Source organism: Thamnophis elegans, chromosome 5 (genome assembly GCF_009769535.1).
Source record: "Thamnophis elegans isolate rThaEle1 chromosome 5, rThaEle1.pri, whole genome shotgun sequence".
Taxonomy (NCBI): Eukaryota; Metazoa; Chordata; class Lepidosauria; order Squamata; family Colubridae; genus Thamnophis; species Thamnophis elegans.
The window spans coordinates 46,234,725-46,261,194 of record NC_045545.1 but is presented as its reverse complement, the minus strand read 5'-3'; the positions used below and the strand labels follow the sequence as shown (position 1 = coordinate 46,261,194).

Below are 26,470 nucleotides of genomic sequence, written 5' to 3'. Positions count from 1 at the left end.
GCTCGAATTGTGTGGCTCTTGATTGTTTTTAAATTCTTTCTGTAGTTGCTTTTTTGTTGTTTTTCCTCTTGTCTGTATCCTCTACCTTTGGTTTGTGAGCTGCCCTGAGTCCCTCTGGGAATAGGGCGGCATATAAGTGCAATAAAATCAAATAAAATCAAACTGGCAGTAAAAATATTTGAAATCCAGCCATGGACGTAGTCTTATTCTCCAATTCCAATAATATTTGAAGATTTGAAAGGGAGAAATTTAAATTTGCAACTGACCTAGACTATCTCTCTGTCATATTTTTCTCCTGACCAGGGATATATCTGAAGAACAAACATTTCAGAGATTTAAAATGTTATGTTCTATACAAGGCAGCTCATCAGTAAAGAATCCTTAAATTGTGACTAAACTATAATTAGGACTACCATGTTAGATATTAATTAATTTGTCCATAATCAAGTGGACCACATATACATTTAAAAAATTGTAAACTTGTGCATGTGCTTCTAAAAATTGATAAAGGCAAATATTATATTAGAAGAGACATTCTATATCCATCCACACAAGAAAATACAACTTTTACTTAGAAGTATAATTTTGATTTAAATTTAACCATAAAATTGTTCATTTTTATTCCAATGGAACAGAATTACTTATAGCACAATGAGGGCATATGGGACCTAAAAAATTGAAACCAGTGTATTTGTACATAGTTCTTCTTGTTCTTTGTATTACATTCCATACATACTGTTATTCCTAGTGTTGCTATCAATGTTTAGAAGTAAAGTAATAGTATCTTTAGAAATAATACATCCCACTTCTAAAAGATAATTATTTCATAAGGTGCCATCAAATTGCTTCAACTGGTTTCCATCTTGAACTATCTATGTAGTAGTAACATAGATCTGCCAAGAATATTCCAGTCATCTGTTTGATCCTTTTCATCTATTTTATCTTTCCCTGTCTTCACCTTTTTCTACTTCCCTCAATCTTGTCATGCATCATTATTTTTTATAGTCTATCACTCTATCAATCACATGCCTAAAGGGTTTCTGGAGCTAGCCTATTAATGAGCATTAGCCTACTCTGGCATTGTTAACTCTGAATTTTATAAAGTAGGATAGGACATAAATATTTAAGTAACACAAAATACCATAGACCTTTCTGCTCATTTTTTGATCATTGCTCTCTTTTTAAAGTTCCCAGAGAAATGATATAAAAAGAATCAGGATGTCCAAATTTCATCTCCATTTAGATAAAGGAATCATCCCCACACTATTTTCTGTTGTTTTCCTCATAATTTCAATAAGTTACAGGTAGTCCTCAACTTACAACAGTTGTAAGGGACTGTTCAAAGTTACCGTACAATGGCACTGAAAAAAGTAACATAGCTTGTATTTATACAAAACAAAGTCTTACAGTACAGTTTGATATCCACTTTTTAAAAAGGCCCATTGACTTAAAGGAACTTATTTCCTGGTATGGAAACATTTGGGTGGGTTGGTTGGTCATGTGGAACAGCACTTAGTTTCTTTAATTCTTTGTGTGCGGGAGAGAGCGGGTGGGAGGGAGGGAGGTGGATGGGAGGGAGAGGGAGAGTGCTTTATTTCAGTTATGTTATTTCAATTATTAAGTATCTAATGAGAACTTGTATGTAATGAAAATACAAAATGTAGCTAACAAAGATGTCTTTCGTTTTATCTAACAAAAAATTATTCTTGTCAGATGTTAAACTCAAAGATATTAGAAAGTGTTATTCTATAAAGTCATGTGTAATAGATTCACTGAAGCTACCTGTGTTGGTCTGGATTCATCTTTTGCCCTGATTTTGTTTTGGTGATTTTCTGTATTTCAGCATTTTCTTGCAAAGCAGGTGAATTCTTGGATATGAAAGATCAGTCTTGCAAGTTATGTGCAGAGGGCACATATTCTCTTGGGACTGGTGTCAGGTTCGATGAATGGGATGAGTTGCCCCATGGATTTGCCAGCATAGCAACCAATTTTGAAATTGATTACAACCTCTTGGAGTCCTTGGGAAACTGCACCAAGTGAGTGAATGTGTTATTAATGCTGGGATATGTCTGTTTGAAAGTCAACCTATATGCCAGCCAGTGACCTTAAGGCTGTAGATTCTAAAGCTTGACAGCATTTTGAGTAGGCTTATTTATGAAATATTGCAGCTAATTTATCTCTAAGCGTGGGAGCTCAGAATAACATTATCTCCTTTGTACATTACCACCAGTGCTTTGATTCTTCTGCTTTAGATTGAATTTCTAGATTTTGTTCAAACATTAATGCCTTCTTTACTTGATAGTAATAGGAGAAGAAACTGAAAACTGAAGCAAGGTGAGCACCTGCCAGTTCAAAGAAAGACAATGACTGCCCCAAGGTCACCCTGCTAGCTTCATGCCTAGAGTGGGACTGAAACTCATGATATCTTGGTTTCTAACCTGGTAATCACTACACCAAATTATCTCTCAGTAGTGATTTACTTTATGCTGTTGAGATGAAAAACTGGTCTAGTAGAATTTTTTTTCTCTTACTACTTCCTTGGCGGCAGTGGAGTGAGGGGTGGCAGGGATTTTTTTCTACACTTTTTACATATTTCTTTTTCATTCTTTTTAATATATTTCTGAATTAGGTTGATATATCTATTTAATGTAATTAATAAAATTATAGGAGGGGGGAAACTAGTCCAGGAAATGCTTTAAAGCAGTTGTTTTCAACTTTGTTCCTTCTAAGCATGCAGACATCTGCATCTGCCATACTTCAGAGTGGACAAAGGTTTTCCAATATAATCAATTAAGCAAAAAGAAATGTACCTATATCCCTTTTTCATGATTGTATTACAGTGTACACACACAATCCTGAATCAGTATGCTTTGGCCTTCAGGTGGCTTTATCCATATACACATATACAGTAGTAGAAATGAGTGTGTAGAGTATACGCTGTTCATTATCAAATTAGCATAATATCAATATAGCTCAACTACTCCAGGTGTGCAGCTTTTTTGTTTCATAACCTTGTTTTCAAGACCAAATTAAATCTGATACAAACAAATTACAATTAATCATTCATAAATATTTTCAGTTTTCTGTGGAAATACAAGATCTGACATTTGAATGTGTAACTTCCTCAGTTCAAATGTAACTTCTTGTAATGTCTTGGGAATACCTGTTTGGTGATGTGCAGTAGTATTCTCACAACCGCTGGGCTCTTTCTTCTGTTCCAGATCAACATGGATTCCTAAAGGAGATTATATTGCCTCCAACACGGATGAGTGCATAGCTACTCTGATGTATGCTGTTAACCTCAAGCAGTCTGGGACCGTCTCCTTTGACTACATCTACCCAGACAGCAACATCGTCTTTGAATTCTTTGTATGTTTCTTGCAATTCAATTAAAAAATCCTATCTAGGTTTTGATTATTTTATGTTATGTAAGAGAAATTTTCAATTATGTGCTGCCTTTCAAAAACTAATCACTGTTTTCCAGAATTTGCATTCCATATGATCTGGTATCTCCTCCCAGGTTGAATAAAATTCTTTCTATTCTATTTAAATCAGACACTAAAATTCATGTTCAGTAATCTGTTTGCAGTAATCTGCAGTAATCTGTTAACACTTTCCAGATATTCTTTTTTTCTTGAATTGTATTTGCTCATGAATTTTGGTTATGTTCTGGTGAGCTTTCAAAACAAAGTGATAGCTTTGTATGCTCCTTGAAGAAACAACTTTGTTATTTTGGCACTTATTTCCATAACTATAATAATGTTAGAACCAAGAAGACTTTTCCAATATTTATTTCTAGTCCAGAATGTATTGCTAGCATGTTCTTCAAAATGCACTTTTGATGACTTTGCAAATCTAAAGTATATTGAAATGCATTTAAGTGTTCTTTTAATTAATATTGGTGGCTCTATTCTTTTATATTGAAAGTAGCAGTAATAAAAAAGGTTCCCATGGATAAATAAAACGGGGAATTAAAAGATTCCAACTCACATGTTACAACCTAAATAAAGTAGTCTAGATGTGCTAGAATCAGTCTGAACACTTTAAGCAGTCTGTATTTTTTTTAGTAACCAAGAAAAACATACTGTATTTCAATGTGCAGCCTTAAATATATACATTTTTAGAGACTGAGCTATGTGCCAAAATGGCAAACAATATTAATTTAATATTAAAACATGTAAAATGTTACATTATTTCTTAATGTTCTTACACAAGATCGTGGAGAATTGAACATATTCCATAAGATTTTTAGGATTCTTTGAAAGGTACAGTAGTTCTAAAAAGTTAATCATCCTCTGAAATATCATTAGTTGCACAAACTTGTAAAAAGAAGTTTCCATCTAGTATCAAAAGTAAAGCACATGTTCAAATTGTATAAATCTCTATTCCTATAAACAGAAATGGCATCCTTATCTGCATCTTCATTTATTGTAGGTTCAGAATGACCAGTGTCAACCAGCTGTGGAGGATTCTCGATGGATGAGAACTACAGAGAAAGGTTGGGAGAAACACAGTGTAAGTATAGAATGTTTTTAAACTTAAAACTGCAGCTAGCACTAACTTGAGGAAGTAAAAATATACGAACTACTGGGAACTAGCACTGCATTTCAATATCCATATTATCTGAGCATGTTAACTAGATTTTTAATATCTATAGGTGGAATTGAGTCGTGGCAACAATGTCTTGTACTGGAAAACAACGGCTTTCTCTGTTTGGTCCAAAAACCCCAAGCCTGTGTTGGTGAAAAACATTGGGATTACAGGTACGTGTTTTGTCAGTGCACGCACTGAATCTAATGAAATGGTGAGGACCAGGATTATGACAGGCTCAGATAGCTTCTCTGCTCCCCTTGAACAGAGCAAAACTCACCATCTTCTGTTCTAGAGAGCCACGATTCCTTTGAAGACTTCTCCAATCAACCATGTCTATATTCCAAATTTTCTCTCCTCAGAGAATTTTGATGTGGTCAAGGCAGAGTCGCAATTGCAGGTGTATAGTTTTTGCTACAGATTTTGACAGATTGGTGAGAGGACTTGGAAATAGGAGATGGAACTTTTATGAGAGGGACCTTGTTTGAGATTGATTGATTGGTTAATCAATCTCTATGAAATTAATTAATGGGACAGAAAGATATTGCCTACCTCTAGTTTAGTTCATAGTGCAGGCTGCTGCTGGTGACGTTTGAAGGATTATTTTGCTTGCTGCAAACATGTTTCTCTTTTTCCCCACGTTCCCTAGGTGTGGCTTATACTTCTGAATGCTTTCCTTGTAAAGCAGGCACCTACACTGCCAAATCTGGTTCCTCCTTCTGTCAGCAATGCCCAGCAAATACTTTTTCTTCCAAAAAAGCTACTTCCTGCCAGCAGTGTGAGCCAGCAAATTACTCAGGTAATACTTTCTATGCCTCAGCCATTTCTTTGATGCGCAGTTAATTTTTTGTACTTGTTAGGCAAGTTATCCCACTTTCCAGCCATAATAGGTTTAGATGTATACATTGTCATCTTACATCGGTCCCTCTTTGCTTTTTAACTTCAATGCACAGGCTCTGTATAAACTGAAAATCAGGTATCGTTCTCTTATATTTCTAATCCATTTTTGTCTGTGTTTGCCATATCCTTGCCCTAAATTCTACAATATTGCATGCTAGATTTTGTTTCAGCTTCACTTTGTTGGCACTGTCTCATTCAGCAGCAGCTACAAAGGTAGGTAGGGAAATGCCTTTTTTTCTAATAAGTTTTCTAGCAGTTGAGAGTCACAGAGATCATGGCAGTGATGTTACTGGAAGGACTATGCCTAGGATTTGAGTCCTTTTTAAATAATTTGAGTGGAGGAGTGTTCTTGGGTTTAACAACAAGAACAAAAAGAAATTATAGCCTTAAAAAAATTATAATTATTTATTGTGTTTGAAATATTGTAGAAAATCTTGCTGCTGAATTTTGATAATGTGGTCTTGGGAGACTACAAAAAGGGAATAAAGAGGCTGCAGGTGATAATTTACCATACTTGATTTACTAGTTTGTTTCGGCTTCCTCTGGCACTTTTCAAAATTCCAAACTTCAGAAGAAAAAGAAAAACAACAAAAGTTGAAATACTTACTCTGTGCTTTTGCTAACACAAATACTAGGATATACAGTACTGTATTGTTTGAATTTTTCCTGCCATATTGATTAAAAGACAGTAGAAACTTTGTTCAAATCAGAGTCTCCTTTACAATGAATTGGTTCGGCCCCCTTTGAAACCTTGATGACAGAGAATTAGAAATTTAAGAAGAATCCACAATTTTTACAAGCTTGTTTATTTGTACTTATCCTTTTCACTGGCAATTTTGAAATTTGGAGAAAAGAGACTAGAGAGGGAAAATATAAGGTTGGCACTCTAAATTTGGGAGTGCTTTTAAAAAATGCTTGTATTGTATGTTCACTCCACACCATCCCCACAATTTAACGAGATTATAATTCCATACAAAATTCTGCTGTTTTCTATAACTGGTTCCGGCATGGTAGCCCTAAGAGATCTCTATATGGAAGCATACTAGGTCTTTTTTTAGATGTGGCAGAGTCTTAAAAAAGGATAGCAGATTCAGTGTGAGCCAACTTATGCCTGTATGGAATAATTTAACCCATGAGGCAAATAATTTGAAATCTAAGATCAAGGATATATAGCCTCAACCTCATCCCTTTAATTATTCCTGAGCAATAGCTAGGCTGACTGGGTATAATAATGGTAATCAAAGAACATGAGAAGACTGAGAAAATCTGCCTTATTCTCAAACATATTGTTGTTGTTGATGATGCCACATTAATCCATGAGTGACTTGAAATAACTATAATTAATGTTATGATTGAAGGATACACATACACATATACACACACACAAATATAGTTTTATAATTTTTGATAGCTTATTGCTGAAAATGTTCCTGAGTCTCTCATGTCTGCATGGACTTAACTACTGTTTCTTTTGCCATAAAGAACCAGGTTCTTCTTCTTGCAAGACTCGCCCAGCCTGTACAGATAAGGATTATTTTTATACCCATACTACCTGTGATACAAATGGGGAGGTATGCAACCTCTAAAATTCCATACAGTAGTGGGATGCTGGGTATTTTGGGGAGGGGGGGGGGATTTTGAACCACATCCTTGATGGTCAGCATTATTCAAAATATTTTTGTTGCAAAGTGTCATATGCATATAAATAAAGGAGGGAATAGCAAACATTTCCTTGTGGATACAATAATCAGAACGATTACCAAGACCTAAAATAGATAAGGATTGGTTCACACATCCCACATAGCCAGTGTTTATTTAGCTTTAAGGAGAGTCAAAGTATTTGTTACCTATTCCACAAGTATTGAATCTGGGACTTCAAAAGACTGGGTGGGCCACCTAAAATTCTTGGAGGTAGCAAACAAAATTCCTTCTCTCTGTGTAGCTGGGTTAAATTATGTTATCTGCGAAAAGGGGGAAATTATTACATATATGTAGGAAGGAAGGAAGGATTATTAGTTGTGTGAACAATAATCATGATGAATGATATATTTTTTAAATTTTAATTTATTAAATCAAATAGAACCAAATGCCATTTAGATCATGGCTCTGCCCCTTTTTTGGTTTTGCTTATAGGTTTTAGCAGACAAGTCCCAGTTAAAGCTAACTTCAGTCTATGGTCCTTTTTCCTTCATACATATTTGTATTTTTGTATATTTTTGGGAAAATAGTACACCATAATGAAAATTGTGAAAATTGTTCTCATCTTAGCAACATTGAAAGTTACAGTTCAACAACTTCTAGACTACTGTAGGCTGTATGCATTGCATACTGTAGGTGTATGATATCTTGCTTTTTGGGTAATTTGGACTTCAACTCCCACTAGCCACAGTTAACATGACCAGCAACAAGAGAGTCCTGGAATTGTGAACCAAAATATCTGGATAACATGAATTGTTTATACTACTGTATCAGAAGTGACAATTATAAATTCTTTTGCATATAAAAATGCTGTAAAATGTTTTATCTATGAATGAATGAATGACTGATTGACTGAATGGATAAATGAGTGATACTTTTATCTTCACAGACACAGCTAATGTATAAATGGGCTGAGCCTAAGATCTGCAATGAGGACCTCCCCAAGGCAGTGAAATTACCTCCATCGGGTGTAAAGATGATGTGTCCACCTTGTAATCCTGGTTTTTTTAAGACAAATGCCAGCACCTGTGAGCCTTGCCCATATGGAAAATACTCAAATGGGTCTGGTAATGCTATTCTGTTTTTTTCCTTCTGAATTAGGTTAAACTCACATAAATGACGTTCTCTAAATGATTTAAACTGGCACTGTGCTCTGATCACTGGGAACCGCCTCTAAAAAGCATGAACTGGGCACTTCCTGGATTCAATAGTGGCATAAAAGAAAATTCAGTCTTTTATTGTGGGAGTTTTTCTTCTCTTTTTTCTCCCTTATTTATTGTTATTTCTAAAGGCAACAGGGCTATGGGACTATAAATAACACTTGCGGAGAGGTGATTATTGGTTTACTTAGATTAACCTTCCCCAGTATAATGCTCCAAATTGTGTGCCTTTCAGTACACTATAAACAGTTTTTTTCTTTGATGAACCATCCACAAAGCAGGAAAAGAAGAAAGCCAAATGAACAAAGCTAATCTTTCTATCAAGAATTTTAGCGATGATTTACACAGGGTATTACTGATTTATTCTTGACCTTGATATACCTGACTAATTTGGAACATGAAGAATTACTCCCTGTACAACAATTTGCTCCATTAAAACAAATGGAAAAAAAAACCCTGAACCATTAAAACAGTGGTTCTCATGTTGTGGTGACTCCGAACCATAAAATTGGTATCTCAGTTTCTAAGACCATCGAAAATACGTGTTTTCCGATGGACTTAGGCGACCCCTGTGAAAGGGTCATTCGACCCCCAAAGGGGTCCCGACCCACAGGTTGAGAACTACTGACTGCTCTACAAGCTATATGTGTGAAAAAATGCTGCCTGCTTTCACGAAACATTTCAAGAATTTTTACAATTCATTACAAAAGAAAACTAAGCCAGAGTAAAATGCTTAATGCAGTGATTCACAAACTTGGCAACTTTAGGACATGTGGCCTTCAGCTACCAGAATTCCATAGCCAGCATGTATCAAATTCTGGTAGTTAAGAGTCTACATGTCTTAAAGTTGCCACATTTGACAAATATCAGTTTAGTGGATGTTCTTAAAAGGACTCTTTATAGGCTACTACTATCATAGCTGTATTATATTTTACCATTGTTTCAGAAAGTGCCGTTAATTGCTGCACCAATTAAAGACTGTCATTAGCAGTAGTGATTCTTTTCCTGACTGTTTGTGTCTTTGGTTTCTTTTTTTAAATTTGATTCTCAGGTTGTATCAATTGCCCAGTTGGCACCGAGCCCGCATTAGGCTTTGAATACAAATGGTGGAACACGCTGCCAGCTAATATGGAGACTACAGTCCTTAGTGGAATCAGTTTTGAATATAAGAGAATGGCAGGTATCCTCCCACTGTGTATTTTTACCTAATGCATTTGGATAATGCAAGGGGGCCTAGTTGTGCTATGTGTCTTTATTAGGTTGCACCATCAGACAGTTTACAAATTTACCCTAGACTTGTTATTTTACTCTTATGGGAATGGATGGGTTTTTTTAATAATAATTTTATTAAAGATTACAATTACAACAACAAAAACTAATACAAAATAAAAAAGAAGAACCAGAAAAGAAAAAAAAACAGAGAAATAGAAAAGAAACAAACAATAAGAATATAATTAAGAAAAAGAAAAGAAATAACGAAGTGACTTCCATTTCATCACAACTATAGATAATTTTAGTAACTTATCACCTTCTCTTAAAATACAACAAATGATCTATTCTTCCTCTATCCCATCTCTTTTCTATAAACAAATCCATACAGCCTTATCATTCTATAAACAAATCCATAGAGCCAAATCCATTTAGCCTTAGCACCATCGAAATCCAATAAGGATTATCAAAGATAACTACATTTCTATTTTAACCTTGATCAAAGAAATCAACTTAATATTCTTTCCTGAGTGACTTATGATATTTCCTACCAGAGTCCCATTAACCTGGCTTGCAGGAAGCTGGCAGAAAAGCTCTGGCAAACAACCTGGTTGCCAAATGCCCAAATTTTGTTATGTGACTATGGAGATGCTGCAGCAGCTGGAATTTCAAGAACTAGTCTTAAGTCCCTTCATACAGTGCCCTTATAACTTTGAATAGTTACTGAACAAATTGGTCATAACTCAAGGACTACTACATGTACTAAAAAAACTCAAAAATACAACTTTCTAGAATTCTATTTGCATTGAGTTCTAAGCACCAGAAAAGCAACCATAATTAGGAGCCATTTGTGTTGTTTTAAGGTTATAAAGAAATTGTCTTGATAAGAAGAGATTCTTATTAAGAGAGGTTTTATTTCAAACCACATTGTATATACAGAGTCTGCAATGCTCTGAGGATTCCTGCCTTGCCCTGGGTTTAGAAAAGAAATTTTCCAAAAAAGGAGTTAAATGACTACCTCAGAAATCAGAATCTCTAAATCTCCTGATTTTTCTGGTTTTAGTTTTATTGCAAGGAAAAAGGAAAAAGAAATAAAAAAATAAGAATACAGAAATATATAAATGACTTTCAATCTTCATGACTAGAAGTATAAATAAATTTAGTGACTTTTCATCCACTTTCAGGTTACAAACCATTGTCTCTTCATATTAGATCCCATCTCTTATCTAGAAAACCTCTTTTCAGTTTGAAAACTTCCTTTTCTAAGTCATTCATGGTTTTGGTCTGTCTCTATCTTGTCAGATAAAATTTGTTCTACACCTGTAGATAACAACTCTGGACATAGTATGTCCGTAGAAAAAGACATCATTATCAATATGGTTGATATTGTGGCTACTCTTTTCTGATTGCATTATTCAAAAGTCTCTTGCATTTTCATTGTTATGTTTTGCATCATTTTACATTTTACAGGCTAGTAAATCTTAAAAACTTTAGTCCCTCTAGTGTCCACTTTTTGAAATTATGAAATTGCTTAACTTAGTTATGGTTCGTGAAAACCAAAACAATCTATTTCTCATGAGAAGCTGTGTGTCCTTTAAAATTAATTTCAAATCGTACTGTGAAAGTTACAATATTTCAATTTTATCTGGATATCCAGTGTTTTCAAAATTGTTGTTCCAAAGGTCTCTAATCATTTAAAAGTAGTTAATGTGCAATTGGAGATAGCTGTTCTTCAGTCTTCTTGCAAAGAGCAGCCATCTGGACCATACATGGGCAACTTCCTGTCTTCTCCTTGTTCGAAGAGGTTCCAAAGAGTGGATCTATTTACGGGCTCTTTGTTTTTCACTGCAGTTGCCAGCTCCCCTTTCATGGAGACAACTTCAGTTCTGCTCTCCTGGAAGCCCTCAATGCAGTTCTCAACTGACCTCTACTGCATTGTTAGATGTTATCACAACTTTCTATGATCTGAGTTGTTCCTTCCAGATTTGCTGAGATTCCTACCTCCAGAATTCCCCAGCTAGTAGCAGCCCTGATCCCTGGAAAACTTGTCAAATTGTGATCCAAGTTCTTCTAGAGAAACTGGTTTGAAAATGTTAGGGAGTGGATGGGAATAAGTTCAAAGCAATAGATTCCTTGTGTTTCTGGGAAGAGAATGCACAAAATTTCACATTAAATATGATATTACATAGTGCAAAGTATAACTTTTCCTCAAATTGTGGTTAAGTGGTTAACTCTTGATTTTTATTTTCAGGGTGGGAAGTGGCTGGTGACTACATCTACACAGCTGCAGGGGCTTCTGACAATGATTTCATGATTTTAACATTGGTAATTCCTGGCTTCAGGTGAGATCACTAGTCCAAATTAAGCTATGTATTGGAAATGCATTAGGTAAAGCAGTGAGAGTAGGTGCAATAGTAGGTAAGTGGAAAGTGCAGATAAAGCATTAATCTAAGCCCCGGGCGTCAAGCTCATGTTGGCATGGCGTCGTCAAGTGATGTATTAGGACCTTTTCCACTTCACTAAAGTGGGTGTGGGTGTGGCCAGAACATGATGCATCTGGCCCATGGGCCAGGAGTTTGACAGCCCTGATCTAAGCAGTGTGCTTAATTTCTAGGTAAGCTTCAGTCAATAGTAGCTTCTGGATAACCTTGCCTGGGCTTGGAAACTAAGCAGAGCTGAATCTGGTTAGAACTTGGATGGGAAATTACTATGACATACATGAAATACAAAGACTGTATTACTACACTGAGAAATCAATAGAAAGGTTCCAAAAGAATGCAATGGCAAACCACTGTTGTACTGTTATCAAGAAAGCTGCATAAACAAATTTAATTTATCCTAGTCAGTGTTCTGCTTGCATTACTTCACAGTGATTAATAACAAATGGCAGAAGGAGACAATGAAAGAAAGATTGAGCTAATTCTTAACATAATTTTAAAATGTGATTTTTAAAACCAGGCCCAGATTTTATTGTTTTGTCACAATCAAATAAATGTCCATAGCATGTACTGATATGCTGTACACTGAATCATTCACTGATATGCTATACAATGCATCTATATGATTCAAGTGTGATTCTATTGGAATATCTTGTTCTGAATATATTTGAAGTGGAATGTAGATATTCTGATTACCCAATTACTAAAGTAGATATTTTGATTAACTAGTTACTGAAGTAAGCAGTAATAATTATTGAGATGTTTCATCTATAGCTATTTCCACAATTTATGAGTTCTGCTTATTCTTTTGCAGTCCACCACAATCAGTTATGGAAGACTCTGAAAATAAGAAGGTAGCAGAAATCACTTTTGTCTTTGAAACCATCTGCAGTGTGAATTGTGAACTTTATTTTATGGTGGTAAGTTTTTATCCAACATCTAAAACCAAGAATTATTTAGGTGTATTGTTTATTCATAGATTTATACCATTTCATTTTTGCTAGGGTATGAATTCTAGAACCAATTCCCCTGTAGAAACCTGGTTTGGCGCCAAGGGAAAGCAATCCTATACGTATGTCATTGAGAAGAATGCTACCACGAGTTTCACGTGGGCCTTCCAGAGGACAGCATACAACGAAGCGGTAAAGACTGAGAAATCTGTGTTTTACTAGTTCTTCAAATATCCTTTTAGGGAATGATTCTCATCAAGAATTAGGTTTATTCTTAAAAATAGAGGCCATTAAAGTTAGGACTATGCCCACCATTTCCTGCAATTGTCCTTCCTTCTCTATAAATGAAGATTTTCTCTACACAAAGTCACTTATGACACTCTGTGATTTCTTCCAGGGAAGAAAATACACAAATGATGTTGCCAGATTGTACTCCATCAATGTGACCAATGTCATAGACGGCGTAGCTTCTTATTGCCGGCAGTGCGCTTTGGAAACCTCTGGCTCATCCTGTACTTCCTGCCCTCATGGGCACTACATTGACAAAACATCCGGTGCTTGTTCTCCATGTCCATCAAACACTTACCTGAAAGCTCACCAACCTTATGGCAAGCAAGCTTGCATCCCTTGTGGTCCTGGCACAAAAAATAATAAGGTACTATATTGTCCTCTTTACTGTTCATAATTTCTGTACTGTGACAACTGGAGTTACATCATTATTTGAACAAAACTGCAACACGAGGAGTGCAAATATTGGAGTTGACAAAGGATTGTTACTTAAAATAATGAAAGCAATATCAGGGCAATAAATTCCAATAACATATTAGGTCCAGATACATTGCCAAAAAGTGGCAATTTGTCAGATTCTTGACCTCTGCTCAAAACCAAGCATGATCCTTCTCCTAACACAACTCTCAGAAAATCTCTTTAGCAGAATTCACTGAGAAGAGCTGAGTTTTAAGAATGTCAGCAACTGCATTCTGTCTCCAACCAATATATCCCAAAGCATTCGAGTGGAAACTACTTTCTTTCTAATTACCACCTATTGAATCAAGAAATGATGGCTCTTTTCAGTTATAATGAAGGAGGTTGCAACAGGCAGCTTACATAATAGTAGAAAAAAAATACTATTCTGTGCTTCTGACAGTTTTCCAGATGGCCAAATTAGCTATTTTCTATCTTATCACATAACATATGAATTTTTATGAAATACTATACACATAGTCCTTGACTTATGATCACAATTGAGCCCAAAATGTAAGTTGGTAAATGAGACATTTCTTAAGTGAGTTTTGCCCAATTTTATGACTTTTCTTGCCACATCTGTTAAGTGAATTACTGTAGTTAAGTTAGTAACATGGTTGGTAAGTGAATCTGGCTTCCCCACTGACTTTACTTGTCAGAAGGTTGCAAAGGGTGATCCCATGAATTGAATTTTGATCACATGACGATGGGGATGCTGCAACGGTAAGTATGAAAAATGGTCACAAGTCACTTTAAGTGCCACTGTAACTTCAAACGGTCACTAAATGAACTATTGTAAGTAGACTACTGTATGTGTAGCTTGTCAGGCAGCAATAATAACCCAAGGAGCCAAGCCAGGAATAGCAATCTTTGTGCATCGAGCACATTCATCTTTGGTGAGAAGGATGTCTATAGATATTAGATAGATAGATGGATAGGTAGGGAGGGAGGTAGGGAGGTAGGTAGATAGATAACTTTACATGTGTCATTGCATGATTTTGCAAGAATGCACAGAAGCTCAATAGCTAATCAAAATTAACTTGAAAAGTCTAAGTTCACTGGAGATTTTAGCTTTCTCACTTGTGAAATTATGGGGCTTAAGCAAGATTTTCACCATTTATTTTTTTGTATCCTCCTCATGACAAGTGGAGTGCCAAGTCCAAAGTTCAGTGCATAAAATAGCAAATAAATCTTGCCTTCAGCAAAAATAACTATTCTGTTTGCTTAACAGTAGTAGGAGCTTCAGAACTATACTTCCTGATTTCTTTTGGAGCTACTTTTTCAGTTATATTCTCTGCATACACAAAGTGCAGAATATTGTTTGAAAATGTAATCTTTTCTTTCTTCCAGCATACAGTGCTGAGCATGGTACAATCTCTCAGTTGGCAATAAATTTACAGAATATTCTGAATCTGAAATGTTGATCCTGTTATTAAATCATTGTGATTTTTTTTTTAAAAAAAACACCTCATACAGCTTTTGTGGACCTGGATAGCCAATGACCATAGCTGTATGAATAGCAATAATCAAATATGCTAAATTGGTCCATCAATCAATGAACACAGTCTTTCAGAGATAGAAGAGTAAAATGCTATCTGTAAGAATTGCATGAGAGGTATTTTGGAAGAAAATTAGACTTAACTTCATTTTCTTCAAATCATCAAATAATTTATATGGATTTTTGTTTTTCTTAAACACAAATAAAATTATATTCTTTTAGAAATACTAGTTATTTCCTGCCAAAACTGAAATAGCACAAGAGCTGCTAAGTTCTTCCTCTCCAACGTTCTGTTTTCTGTAATCATCCAGGTTGTTTGGGCAACCGAGGTTTGTCTGAGTAGAACCCTAAGGGATTCAGGAGCTGGTATTAGACATCTCAGTAACACTTGAGTGTCCTTCTACTGTTGCAACAGTTTCTAAATTATTCTGCTGGGCTGTGTTTTCTTTCTCTCTTTAGATTCATTCTCTATGTTACAACGATTGTCACTTCTCAGTCAGCATGAAGGATAGGACTCGGGAGTATGACTTCTCCAGACTGGCTTACAGCACCTCCTTTTTAGGAGGGCCAAGTTTTACTTCAAAAGGCCTGAAGTACTTTCACCACTTCAACATCAGTTTATGCGGAAATTATGTAAGTATATGTGCATTTTCCTGAGGCAAGCATCAATGGAAGCATTGGAGATAGTGTCGTTTGTCCATTTACAGCAGTGTTTCTCAACCTTGGCAGCTTCTCAATTCCCAGAATTACCCAACTAACAGTGCCGGCTGGGGAATTCTGGAAGTTCAAGTCCAGACATTTTAAAGGTGCCAAAGCTAAGGGTTGACTTCCCATACTTCAGTTTAATCTACAACGAAATGCCTCCCAGGACAAGAGTGAGGGGGGAGGGTGTCAGATAATGAAGCATATGAAAAAAGTTAGGCCATAGAGAATGTCGGAACGATGCTATTAGCAGAAAAAAATAATACCAGCATTTTTGACTGTTTCATAATAATAAATTGAAAATAAATTCTAAACCATTAATGGCAAAAAAGTCTCTCCTTAGTTCTAAGTTTCTTCTCTTCCTTGATTAGTTTCCACCCATTGCTTCTTTTCCTACTCTCGGGTGCTTTGGAGAATAGCTTGACTCCCTCTTCTTTGTGGTAGCCCCTGAGATATTGGAACACTGCTATCATGCCACCACTAGTCCTTCTTTTCATTAAACTAGACATACCCAGTTCCTGCAACCGTTCTTCATATGTTTTAGCCTCCAGTCCCCAAATCACTTTTGTTTCTCTTCTCTGCACTCTTTTTTAGAGTCTCAACATCTTTTTTATATCATGGCAATCAAAACTAGATGCAGTATTCCAAGTGTGGCCTTACCAAGGCATTATAAAGTGATATTAACATTTCGCGTGATCTTGATTCTATCCCTCTGTTTATGCAGCCTAGAATTGTGTTGGCTTTTTTGGCAGCTGCAGCACACAGTATTGTGGTTGTTAAGTGAATCTAGTTTCCCCGATGACTTTGCTCGTCAGAAGATTGCAAAAGTTGATCACATAACCCGAGGACGTTGTAGCCTTCAAAAATACATGCCACTTGCCACACACCTGACTTTTTATCACGTGACTATGGGGATGCTGCAATGGTCGAAAGTCATAAAAACAGTCATAAGTCAAAGCCACTTTTTTCAGTGATGTTGTAATTTCAAACTGTCACTAAACAAATGGTTGTAACTTGAGGACTACCTGTACAATATTTCAAAAAGAGCATCTCGCTTTTTAATAGCAATGAGAGACAGGGTTGTTATCAAGTCTCTTGTTTTGTTTTGTTTTGTTTTCTTGAAGGGAAAAAAGACTGCTCTCTGCATAGATAACGTCACAGATAGTCATCTTTTGGACAAAGACACTGAGTTCTCCAAGTCAATTTCATCCTATGTATGCCAGTCCGTCATGATTCCTTCTGAAGTGATGGGTTACAAAACCATGGTCTCTTCTCAGCCTGTGAGCCTGGCGGATACTTTTGTGGGTGAGAGTCATTGAAAAAAAGTAGCCTCTTTACTGAACAGAAGTCAAAAGCAGTTGCCAGATGGAAGTGCCGTACAGGTGATCTTTAATAGTACTGAGCCAAATCTGGACCCAGTAGTGGCAGAATCACTTTAATCACTGGCATAGAAGAATAAAACCATTTTATAGAAAATATTAGGTGGGAGGATCATTTTTCTCTTTTAAAAAGACCCAAGTGCTCATTCTCTGTTCTATTTTCCATCACCTCTCCACAATTCTTTGCAGAATTCTTCCTTCACAGTTTCTTTTTTTAAAAAATATTTTTTAAATATTTTTTTTCCTTCACAGTTTCTTGAGGCTCACTATTTCCCTTTTTAACACTGCCCAGACTTCTCTCCAAACACCGTAACTTAAAATTGTGATACAGTCTCTTACTATTAATGGTTTAATTGTTTTTTTAAATAACAAAGAAAATCTCTTCCCAAATTCAGAGATGGGGGAAAAAACCCAGAATATTTTGACCACACATACACACTCATAGTAGAGCCATTCCCACACTTGACCCCACCATCATGGTCATGGTGGGTATCAGGTCCTTCCTCCAAGTCACCATAAGATTACCTGTGCCTGCGCCTCTTGGCACTTTTTCACTTTAGTTCTTGTCATTCTTAGAAAAGCACTTTATGGCTCATACCACTCATCATGCTTTACATACATACACATGCACACACACACACACCCCAGTGATGTATTGTGAAAAATAAATCAAGACTTGTTAGATGCTCTGGTTCCAGTTTCAATTCCTGAGAACAATTATGGACAAAATGAATGTGTTTATCAAACACAGTAATTAATACAACATAGAATTTATCTTCTGATGCAGAAAACCTTTAACAATACATTTTGGGGAACAAAATATATTTATCCTTAAAATGTATTCTCTATCTTTTTTATGCCGTGGTATTCTTATTGATTGGGATTTAATCACTAGGAGTAACAACAAAACCTACTCTGGACAACATAACTTCTCATGCTGATTATTTCCCTGGTGGAAATGGGGACTTACCTGATGTCATATTCTTTTATAGGTAAGCTAAAGAACTATCAAACAAGGGTATGATCAAGTTTTAACCACTTTTTTTGGTGGGAAAAAAATGGTATCTTTCTGACAAAAATATTTCAGGATTTTTGTCCTGGCAATATTTCAGGATTTTGTAGAAGTTTGTGAAATTTATAGCTTGTGGAATCTTACTTTCCAAACCAGAACATAGTTAGAAATAATATAGCAGAAAATGCTATTGTTGCTCTAGTGTTGAATTATCTGCATTTGACAAACTGTGGTAGCCAAGGCTTGTAGCTGATTTGTGATTCATGAACTGATAATGTGATTTTGTATGTATTCATTGCATTTTTATTGACGAGAGGGCACTGATTGTCCCAAACTATACACATGGACTTATAGTTTGTACAGTCGTATAAGACATGCCCATTTTGTTTGGGTCAGAGGGAGAGGGGGAGGGGGTTGAGGAGAAGTTGATCATTGACCCCTTGGATATATTGACCATTTTAGGGGACCCTGGTTTAGATTTTCTTAAGATAATGACTTTTCTGAACTGCAGATCCAAGGATGTGACCCAGACATGCCGTGATGGAAGAGTAACTACCATTAGGCTAAGATGTGACCCCCTAAAATTTGAGTTTGCTCTCTCTTTACCAAGGTAATGACAAGATACGAGATGTTTATTTTTTCTCTCTCCTTCCTCTGCTTCAGGCAGATAAAATATTGTCCGAGGTGCCAAGTGTACATGCTTTTGTAAAATTTAAGCAACCTCCATGTTCTTAAAAGATTGCTTGGCAGTGTGGGATTTCTTAATATTACAGTGCTCAGCTAGCTTAGGAATGTATTCCTTAAGAATGAGCCTCAAAAAGTATTATACTACTGAGGGAATTTCTACAGTTATCAGCAGACTACAGGTAGTCCTCAACGTACAACCACAATTGAGCCCAAAATTTATGTTGCTAAGTGAGAAATTTGTTAAATGAGTTTTGCCCCATTATGACTTTTCTTGCCACATTTGTTAAGTGAATCACTGCAGTTGTTAAATTACTAACAGAGTTGTTAAATGAATGTGGTTTCCCCATTGCCTTTGCTTGTCAGAAGATGGCAAAAGGTGATCATATGACCCAGGGATTTTGCAACCATCATAAATGTGAGTCAGTTGTCAAGCATCCAAATGTAAATCACATGACCATGCGGATGCTCCAATGGTGATAAGTGTGAAAAATGGTCATAAGTGCTTTTTTAAGTGCCATTGTAATGTCAAATGGTCACTAAGTAAACTGTTGTAAGTTAAGAAGTACCTGTATAGCCTTGTGAAATACTGTCAACAGTGAGTGCTAGTAGCTCTCCATGATCTCAGACAGAAGTGTTTCCTGTTTCTGGAGTTGAAGTTGCCTATCTAGTTTGGCAGTATACATTCTTGGATAAAGTTTGTTTGTTCACATTTACCAACTTGATCTCTCAAACTTCTTTCCAACACTATCTCTACAAGGTATGCTATATTCTTCACATTAGCAGGAGTGGGTTCCTGCCAGTTCTAACCTCTTCTATAGAAGAGGTTCCACAAATCTACAGTGCCGTTTAGAACCGATCCCAGCTCCCTCCCCTGCCCATCCGCACATCATCAAGATGAAGAGTGAGAGGAGGAATTCTGGGGGTTGAAGTCCACAAGTCTTAAAGCTGTCAAGTTTGAACACCCTTGGGGGTTTTTTTCTAAAGGGTTAGGGGTGCAAAGGTCTTGTAACTTGACAGCTTTAAGACTTTCATGCTTCAAATGCCAGAGTTTCTGAACCAACATTTTGGTTGCTAAGCAAGAGCATTGTTAAGTGAGTTTCACCACATTTTACAAGTTGGCCACGCCCACCCAGTCACATGGCTGGCAAGCCACTCCCACCCAGTCACATGGCTGGCAAGCCACTCCCACCTAGTCACATGGCCGGCAAGCCACTCCCACAAAGCAGGACACACCTACAGAAGAGGTTCTAAACATTTTTGAAACCCACCACTGTACAGTAGCTATATTTTTTAAAAGTGCTTTTACAAATGCTTTGACAATAAAATATATCAGAATGGTCAGATTAAATTGCTTTGAAATTCAGCAACTCTTACATAATCTATATATGAGGCATGATGTTGATCATTGGTTAAGGGAAACTTCCTTAATCTGACTGAAAGGAGCTGCAACTTCCAGAATTCCCAACCCTTCTGGGCAGCATTAGGTTGAAGGGAACTAGTTTAAGGGATACCTGATAATAGGGCTGGAAAATTATCTTTGCTGAAACCTTCAACAGCCAGCTCTTGATCTGTTGATCTCTCTGCTCAAGGGTGTCTTTATGTGATTCTGTTTAAATTTCAAAACAGCAAGTGTCCTGATGGAACCTGTGATGGATGCACTTTCCATTTCCTGTGGGAGTCAGTTGAAGCCTGTCCTCTCTGTTCTGCAGAAGACTACCATGCCATTATCAGTGCCTGCATTGGAGGGATACAGGTAGATTAAAACTACAAGGAGTTATAGAAATAATGTAGTCAAATATTAATCGACATCAGCAGCTAAGAAAGTCAGAAACCTTTTTTTCTATTTTATTTACTTCTTTCTTTTCTTTTTTCTTTCTTGCTTTTTTATTTTCTCAAACCTTTTCTTGTCTGTGTATCTTTTAATTTCCTGTTTTTTGAAAATTGATGAAGTTTTTTAACAAACTCAATTCAGGAATTGAAATTTTCAAGTTTCTGCACTTGTGCTACTACTGCTACATTTGGGGAAGAAACTCATAGGATTGTCAGTATGACTTTAGAGCAAATGCTGCATATTAATTCTTAATTATTAAACTCCTAATATTCCAAATTTATGAAGACATCAAAAATTGTAGATTCTTTCTGCATGAGGGATAGCGTAAGTATATAACACTGAAAGATATAGCTTTATCTGATTTGGTAATAGAATTACCAAAGTGCTACCCTGAGGCAAGATGGGTGGCCTATAAATTTTATAAATAAATGTTATCAGACATGAGCACCATGCCCTAGAATCAGACATGACTGGATAGGGAAACTTTTTCCTTTAGTACATTTGAATTAATCTTTGTGTCCCCACCCCACCCCAAAGATAGGAACTTTCTGCTAATATCACGAAATTTTCTGTGTTGTTTGGGTCCAGGTGTTCTAAACTGTGTTTGGCACCAAACAGTTATTCATACTTTTACTTTGGTTTCATAAATAATAACTGCTTATCAGACTAAACTATGACAGATCTGCTTTCTTCTCTACACAGTGTTTAAATATGCAATTAATTGATTATTGTGCTCTGCTAATCATTCAATAAACATGCATGTAAAAACAAGTAGAGATCCCAAATTGAAAAAGGGAAGGGAAAAAAAATCCACTGGAACTCCAGACTATGTTTACTTAGGGGGCACATGAATTTCACAGAAATACATTGGAGTTCAAATTATAAACCACCTGGGGTAGCTAGTGCTGGACTGAAACATGCCTAAAGACAATTTGGAAAATGTTCTGGCACACCTGGATGCTGCCAGTTAGGGAGGGCTTGGGACACTATTTCAGCAACCATTTCAGTAATAAAGCTCTGATACTTGCTCCTAAACCTGCTTGTGTCCTGTAGTGTGCAACAGCAGTGCAACTGTCACTGTTCGCCTTGGCTGTGTTACTGTTTATCAGACTGACACTATGATAGATCCGCTTTCCTCACTATAGCGAACCACCTATGTATGGCGGAAGCCAAAGCTATGCGCCGGAGGCATCCAGCTTCCAGAAGAAAAAGTCAGCATCTGCAAGTCCATGGACTTCTGGCTTAAGGTGGGCATCTCTGCTGGGACTTGTGCTGCCATCCTGCTGACCGTCATGACTTGCTACTTCTGGAAGAAAAATCAAAAGTAAGTTGTCCACTTGTCAAAAGCAAGTTGTCCACAAGTTGCCCACTTGGCATCAATTCTGACTGTGACCAGAAATCTTCAGTTTAATCGACTCTTCGGGTCAGCAAGCAGAAACCATTAAAACAGTAAATGATGTATTTTATTCATTTCCTTTATTTATGTAATGACATACAGTATGTATGCAAGGATGACTTTATATTATTTGCATAGACTATGCAAATGATATAAACTGATGGAAATAGATATGAGGACATCATTTACAGATGTAATTAACATTTACATTTAATAATGAATTGTCTGAGTAGTAACCTGTTACTTTGCCTTGAAAAAAAATCATTCATTGTGTATGGAATTAATTGAACCTAGTCTCTCAAATGTAGGGTTTTTTTTTAATATTATGGTACTTTATACAAAGCTCCCATCCTAGTTAACTTTTAAAAACAATTTTGAACAATACAATAGACAATAACAAAGGCTGCAAGTTTTCAAATATTAATATTTTGCATAATGGCAATGTAAAAGTATGTAAAGTTACATGAAGGTTTTTTTTTTAAATTTTCTACTTGCTTTCTTAAAAATTTCAGCCATTACATACTTGTATTTAATATAATGTATTATATGAATTATGTTAGGCTATCAATTTCTCAGAGATTTATTTGAAGCAAACTAGAAAATTTGTAACAAATATTCCTTGGTTTCTCGAAAAAAGCGGGGGGGAGAGGGAGGAAGGGGGGGGGAGAGATGACTTTATAATAAAATCCCTTTTTAGCATCTGTAACACCAATTGAGGCTTGTGTTGCTTTGAAATAGAGAAACCAGCATTGTCTTCTCCAGTCTTAGTGCTTTGCATGCAGCCCTCATGTTCCATTTAACTTAGCCATTGCTGAGGATTCTGGGAGTTAAAGTCCAGATGTCAGGAGAATCACCTGGTTTGAAGAAAGCTAGGTTAGTCTAGTTTAAAAAGAAAACATGTTAAAAAAGAGAAATGGAAAAGACATTGATAGAGTAACTCAAGGATGCAAAAGAATCCAAATCTGCTTTACAAATATAATCCATCCATCTGATTCTCACATGTCTGTATCTTTTTTAGGTTAGAGTATAAATACTCTAAGCTGGTTATGAATGCGAGTTCTAAGGACAGTGAACTACCTGCAGCTGACAGTTGTGCCATCATGGAGGGAGAAGATGTAGAGGACGACCTGTTATTCACAAGCAAAAATTCTTTTTTGGGAAAAATAAAGGCATTCACTTCTAAAGTAAGCTGGGAGGGAAAGCGGGGAGGGATGGGGAAGTAGTTTTTATAAGTGTCTAGAATGAAAGTTCAGACCTTTGGTTTAGTTCCCGTGTTTATTTAACCCATCTGTCATATTTAATTTTGAGTCCACTCTGAGTTACCTTTTCTAAATTCAGCTAATGTATGAAGTATTCCAGGATGTGCATATGTCTTTTTGTAGAAGCTATTTTTTAAAAAAAGTGGCTATTTGTAATTAATGATCTTGGCTACCATAGGCTGCATACTGTACAAGCCTCATGAGTCAAGCCAATAGAATTGTGTTGAGTGTTTCTTCTCTCCCCTGCTAGTATTTCTGGCAGAGATGAGTAACAAAAGTTAAAAGGGTCTTTCCCCATCCATCCCAATAATAAGTACATTAAATTTTCTAAGATGCAACAGATCATCACCAATAATAGCTCATATAAATCTGGCAAAATACTGCAGTGACATCCCTATTATTATGGGATAAATCTGTGAGTATCATCAAACCTCAAAGCCTCTCCACATTTACTGCTATGTTTCCTATTGTTCTAACTTACATTCTAATTTAATGGTGCATTGTCGTTTAATGCTTATTTTCTAATGTGGCTATTTGTTTTCCTATAGGCTTCTCTTAGGTACAGTCAGGCATGGCAGGACTCTGTGTGTAGGGCTCTTCTCAATAAACTAAGAGGAAGAATCTTCCAGGTAGATGGAGATCAAATGTAGATACATGTAAAAACAGGCCACCTGATGGAGAGTGTGCCACAATCAAATGTTACTAGGTAGTTAACAGCACAGTCTGTGATCTCTGGCTGGGACATAGAAGGCCAAAATTGTGGGGACGGCTAGTCTGTGCCTTTTAAAATCACAGACTCTCTGTTCTTAGAGATGAATATCACAATCTCTGTTTCTATTTGAGGAAATTGTGTACTTGAAGACATCTAGTAGTACAACCTTTTCAAACCTACGCTGCAGAAGTGTTGAACTACAATCTTCAAGAACTCCCAGGAAGCATGGCTGTTAACATAGAATTATTGGACTTTAATGCAGTGTAGATGGAAGGGGCAGAATAGGGAAGGCTGCACAGGAAACTTCAAAGTCTTACTGCAAGTACAGGATTGTAAGCCCAGAAAAAGATGTGAGGCCCTAGCCTGTCACTGGAAGATGTGAGTGCTTGTTAACACTCTTCAGAGTAAGACTAATGAGTGTTTTATGTTACTTGCTGGCCTTTTGCTCAGATACCTCATTTGGGAATTAGAGCCCCGGCTCTATACTAACTTTCCATGAATGCAATAATACATGAGAATTTAATTCTCAGATGAAAACTCCTCCTCCCCAATTCATGAGAGTAGAGGGAAACTTGAATATTTTGGGTTTGCCCCCAATGATGATTCAGCAAAAATATGCACTTAAGTATTCAGCAAGCCATTTGTGTGCACAGGCAAATGTTGACTGCTCCTCACCTCAATTTTTCTTCTCATCCATTCTGAAGTAATGACCTACTCATGGTTGTTTCATGGCACAGATAACTGTGGGTGCAAAGCCCCAAGTGAGATGAATACTGAAGAGAAGCTTGGCAAAGTGTGGCATTGGTCCTTTCTTATTGCCTAGCCCCTTTAACCACTGTGTGCAAAGATATTTAAAAGCTCTTACATTCTTCCCATCCCAGGTGCTTCATTTGAATGCACTGAGATCCATCAGAGTTTGCTTCCACACAAGGGACCTTTAGCAGTGCTGAGGATTGTTCCTCTGCAATTCAAGTGTAGGGTTCTCCATTCATATTCATGGGTCATACCTAAACCTTGGTTATTCAGAAATATTATCATTCTGTATTTGCAACACCACCTAGAATTGAAGCCCTCTGTCTGCAAATACCTTCTTTTTTCTTTCAAAACTACTTCTGTTAAGCAGTCCTTTGCTTAAGTGTTTCTCATTCATTTCTCTCCTCAGCAGTTCCAAACTGATTCTTAATTACCCCTATTGCTTTTTATATTTAAAGCAGTTGCTTGCTCCTTTATTTTTTATTTTAAAAATGCAATAGGGATCATTTGAAACAGCTGAACCAGGAACTAAAAACTGAGTATTTAGAAAACAAAACATACTAAAATCTGGGGCTGACAACAGCTTCATTTTTAATATTAGTAAATTTTATTTTAAAAAAATGATATCACTCTCAAGAAAAGGGATTGTGAAAAGTATCCAGTGCTATTCACAAGCAGCTAAACTGTATCTTTAACTGCAAGCATCCTCAAATGGACCCTTCTTTGGCCCTCAGTGCACTGATACCTCCCAGTAGAAGCAAAATCATGTGTGGACATCTGGGGAAGAAACATCAAAAGCAAGTTTCTGGTAAGAATCAGAGAGTCTTCAGTTGCTATTGAATGCTCCTCCCATGTTGGAATATGTTCACAATAACATGGAGGCAACTGGTAAAGAAATATTAGACTCACTACTAATGTGTTGGAACTACATTTATTGAATTCCCAGCTTGCTTGAGCTTTGGTATACTGCCTGGGAACTCTGGAAGATATAGTCCCTGTACATCTGAAACAGGTGTACAGTTCCTATACACCTGAAACACTTGTTTCACCATAAGTTCTTATGGGAGCCATTCTCATGTTCTGAGAATATAAGGAGCAGGATTGCATTGTTTGCCCTTTCTGTGTCACTAAATAAAGGGTTAGGGCAACATTTCACCAGATTCCTATAAAAATAGGACTCTGACAAAGTATAGAAAATCTTTACGTATTCTAGTTTTATTCACATCTCCTTTCTCTATTATTTTTAGAGAACATCTGATGGTTTTGATTCTGTGCCCTTGAAGACCTCCTCTGGCACCACCGACATGGATCTTTAGAAGTGGTTTGCCTCTCCCTGACCTTTCCTGGAGGAGTTCTTGATTAATACTGGCACTTTGATGAACTTGCCATGTGGCCTTATTGGAATATCTTTTAACTTCAGCTTCTTACTGTACTTTTTTAAGTCAAACATTCCTCCAAAAACAAACTGTGCCAAATATAATTGTGCTTTTAAAATTATGTGTAGATGTATATTTGTATGTTTATTGCATACAATGTGCCCACTTTTGTGATA

General features: G+C 36.5%; 1 protein-coding gene across 4 annotated transcripts; it reads left to right on the top strand.

The window, feature by feature from the left end:
* The first annotated feature begins 1,860 nt into the window (after positions 1–1,860).
* Positions 1,861–26,470, top strand: KIAA1324 (KIAA1324 ortholog). 4 transcript variants are annotated; one of them, XM_032218401.1, is made up of 21 exons: positions 1,861–2,036; positions 3,222–3,369; positions 4,435–4,515; positions 4,658–4,763; positions 5,240–5,389; positions 6,973–7,061; positions 8,078–8,255; positions 9,400–9,528; positions 11,809–11,899; positions 12,810–12,915; positions 13,000–13,137; positions 13,343–13,600; positions 15,647–15,820; positions 17,014–17,194; positions 18,164–18,260; positions 18,792–18,890; positions 20,594–20,720; positions 21,944–22,122; positions 23,213–23,378; positions 24,002–24,082; positions 26,166–26,470. In XM_032218401.1, the coding sequence occupies exons 1-21, from the start codon at positions 1,876–1,878 to the stop codon at positions 26,232–26,234; spliced, it is 2,808 nt and encodes a 935-aa protein (XP_032074292.1). In that variant the 5' UTR covers positions 1,861–1,875; the 3' UTR covers positions 26,235–26,470. The 4 variants fall into 4 exon arrangements, with proteins under 4 accessions (XP_032074292.1, XP_032074291.1, XP_032074293.1 ...); XM_032218400.1 differs by lacking the exon at positions 24,002–24,082; XM_032218402.1 differs by lacking the exons at positions 3,222–3,369; positions 24,002–24,082 and having other exon boundaries at positions 1,861–1,999; positions 4,442–4,515.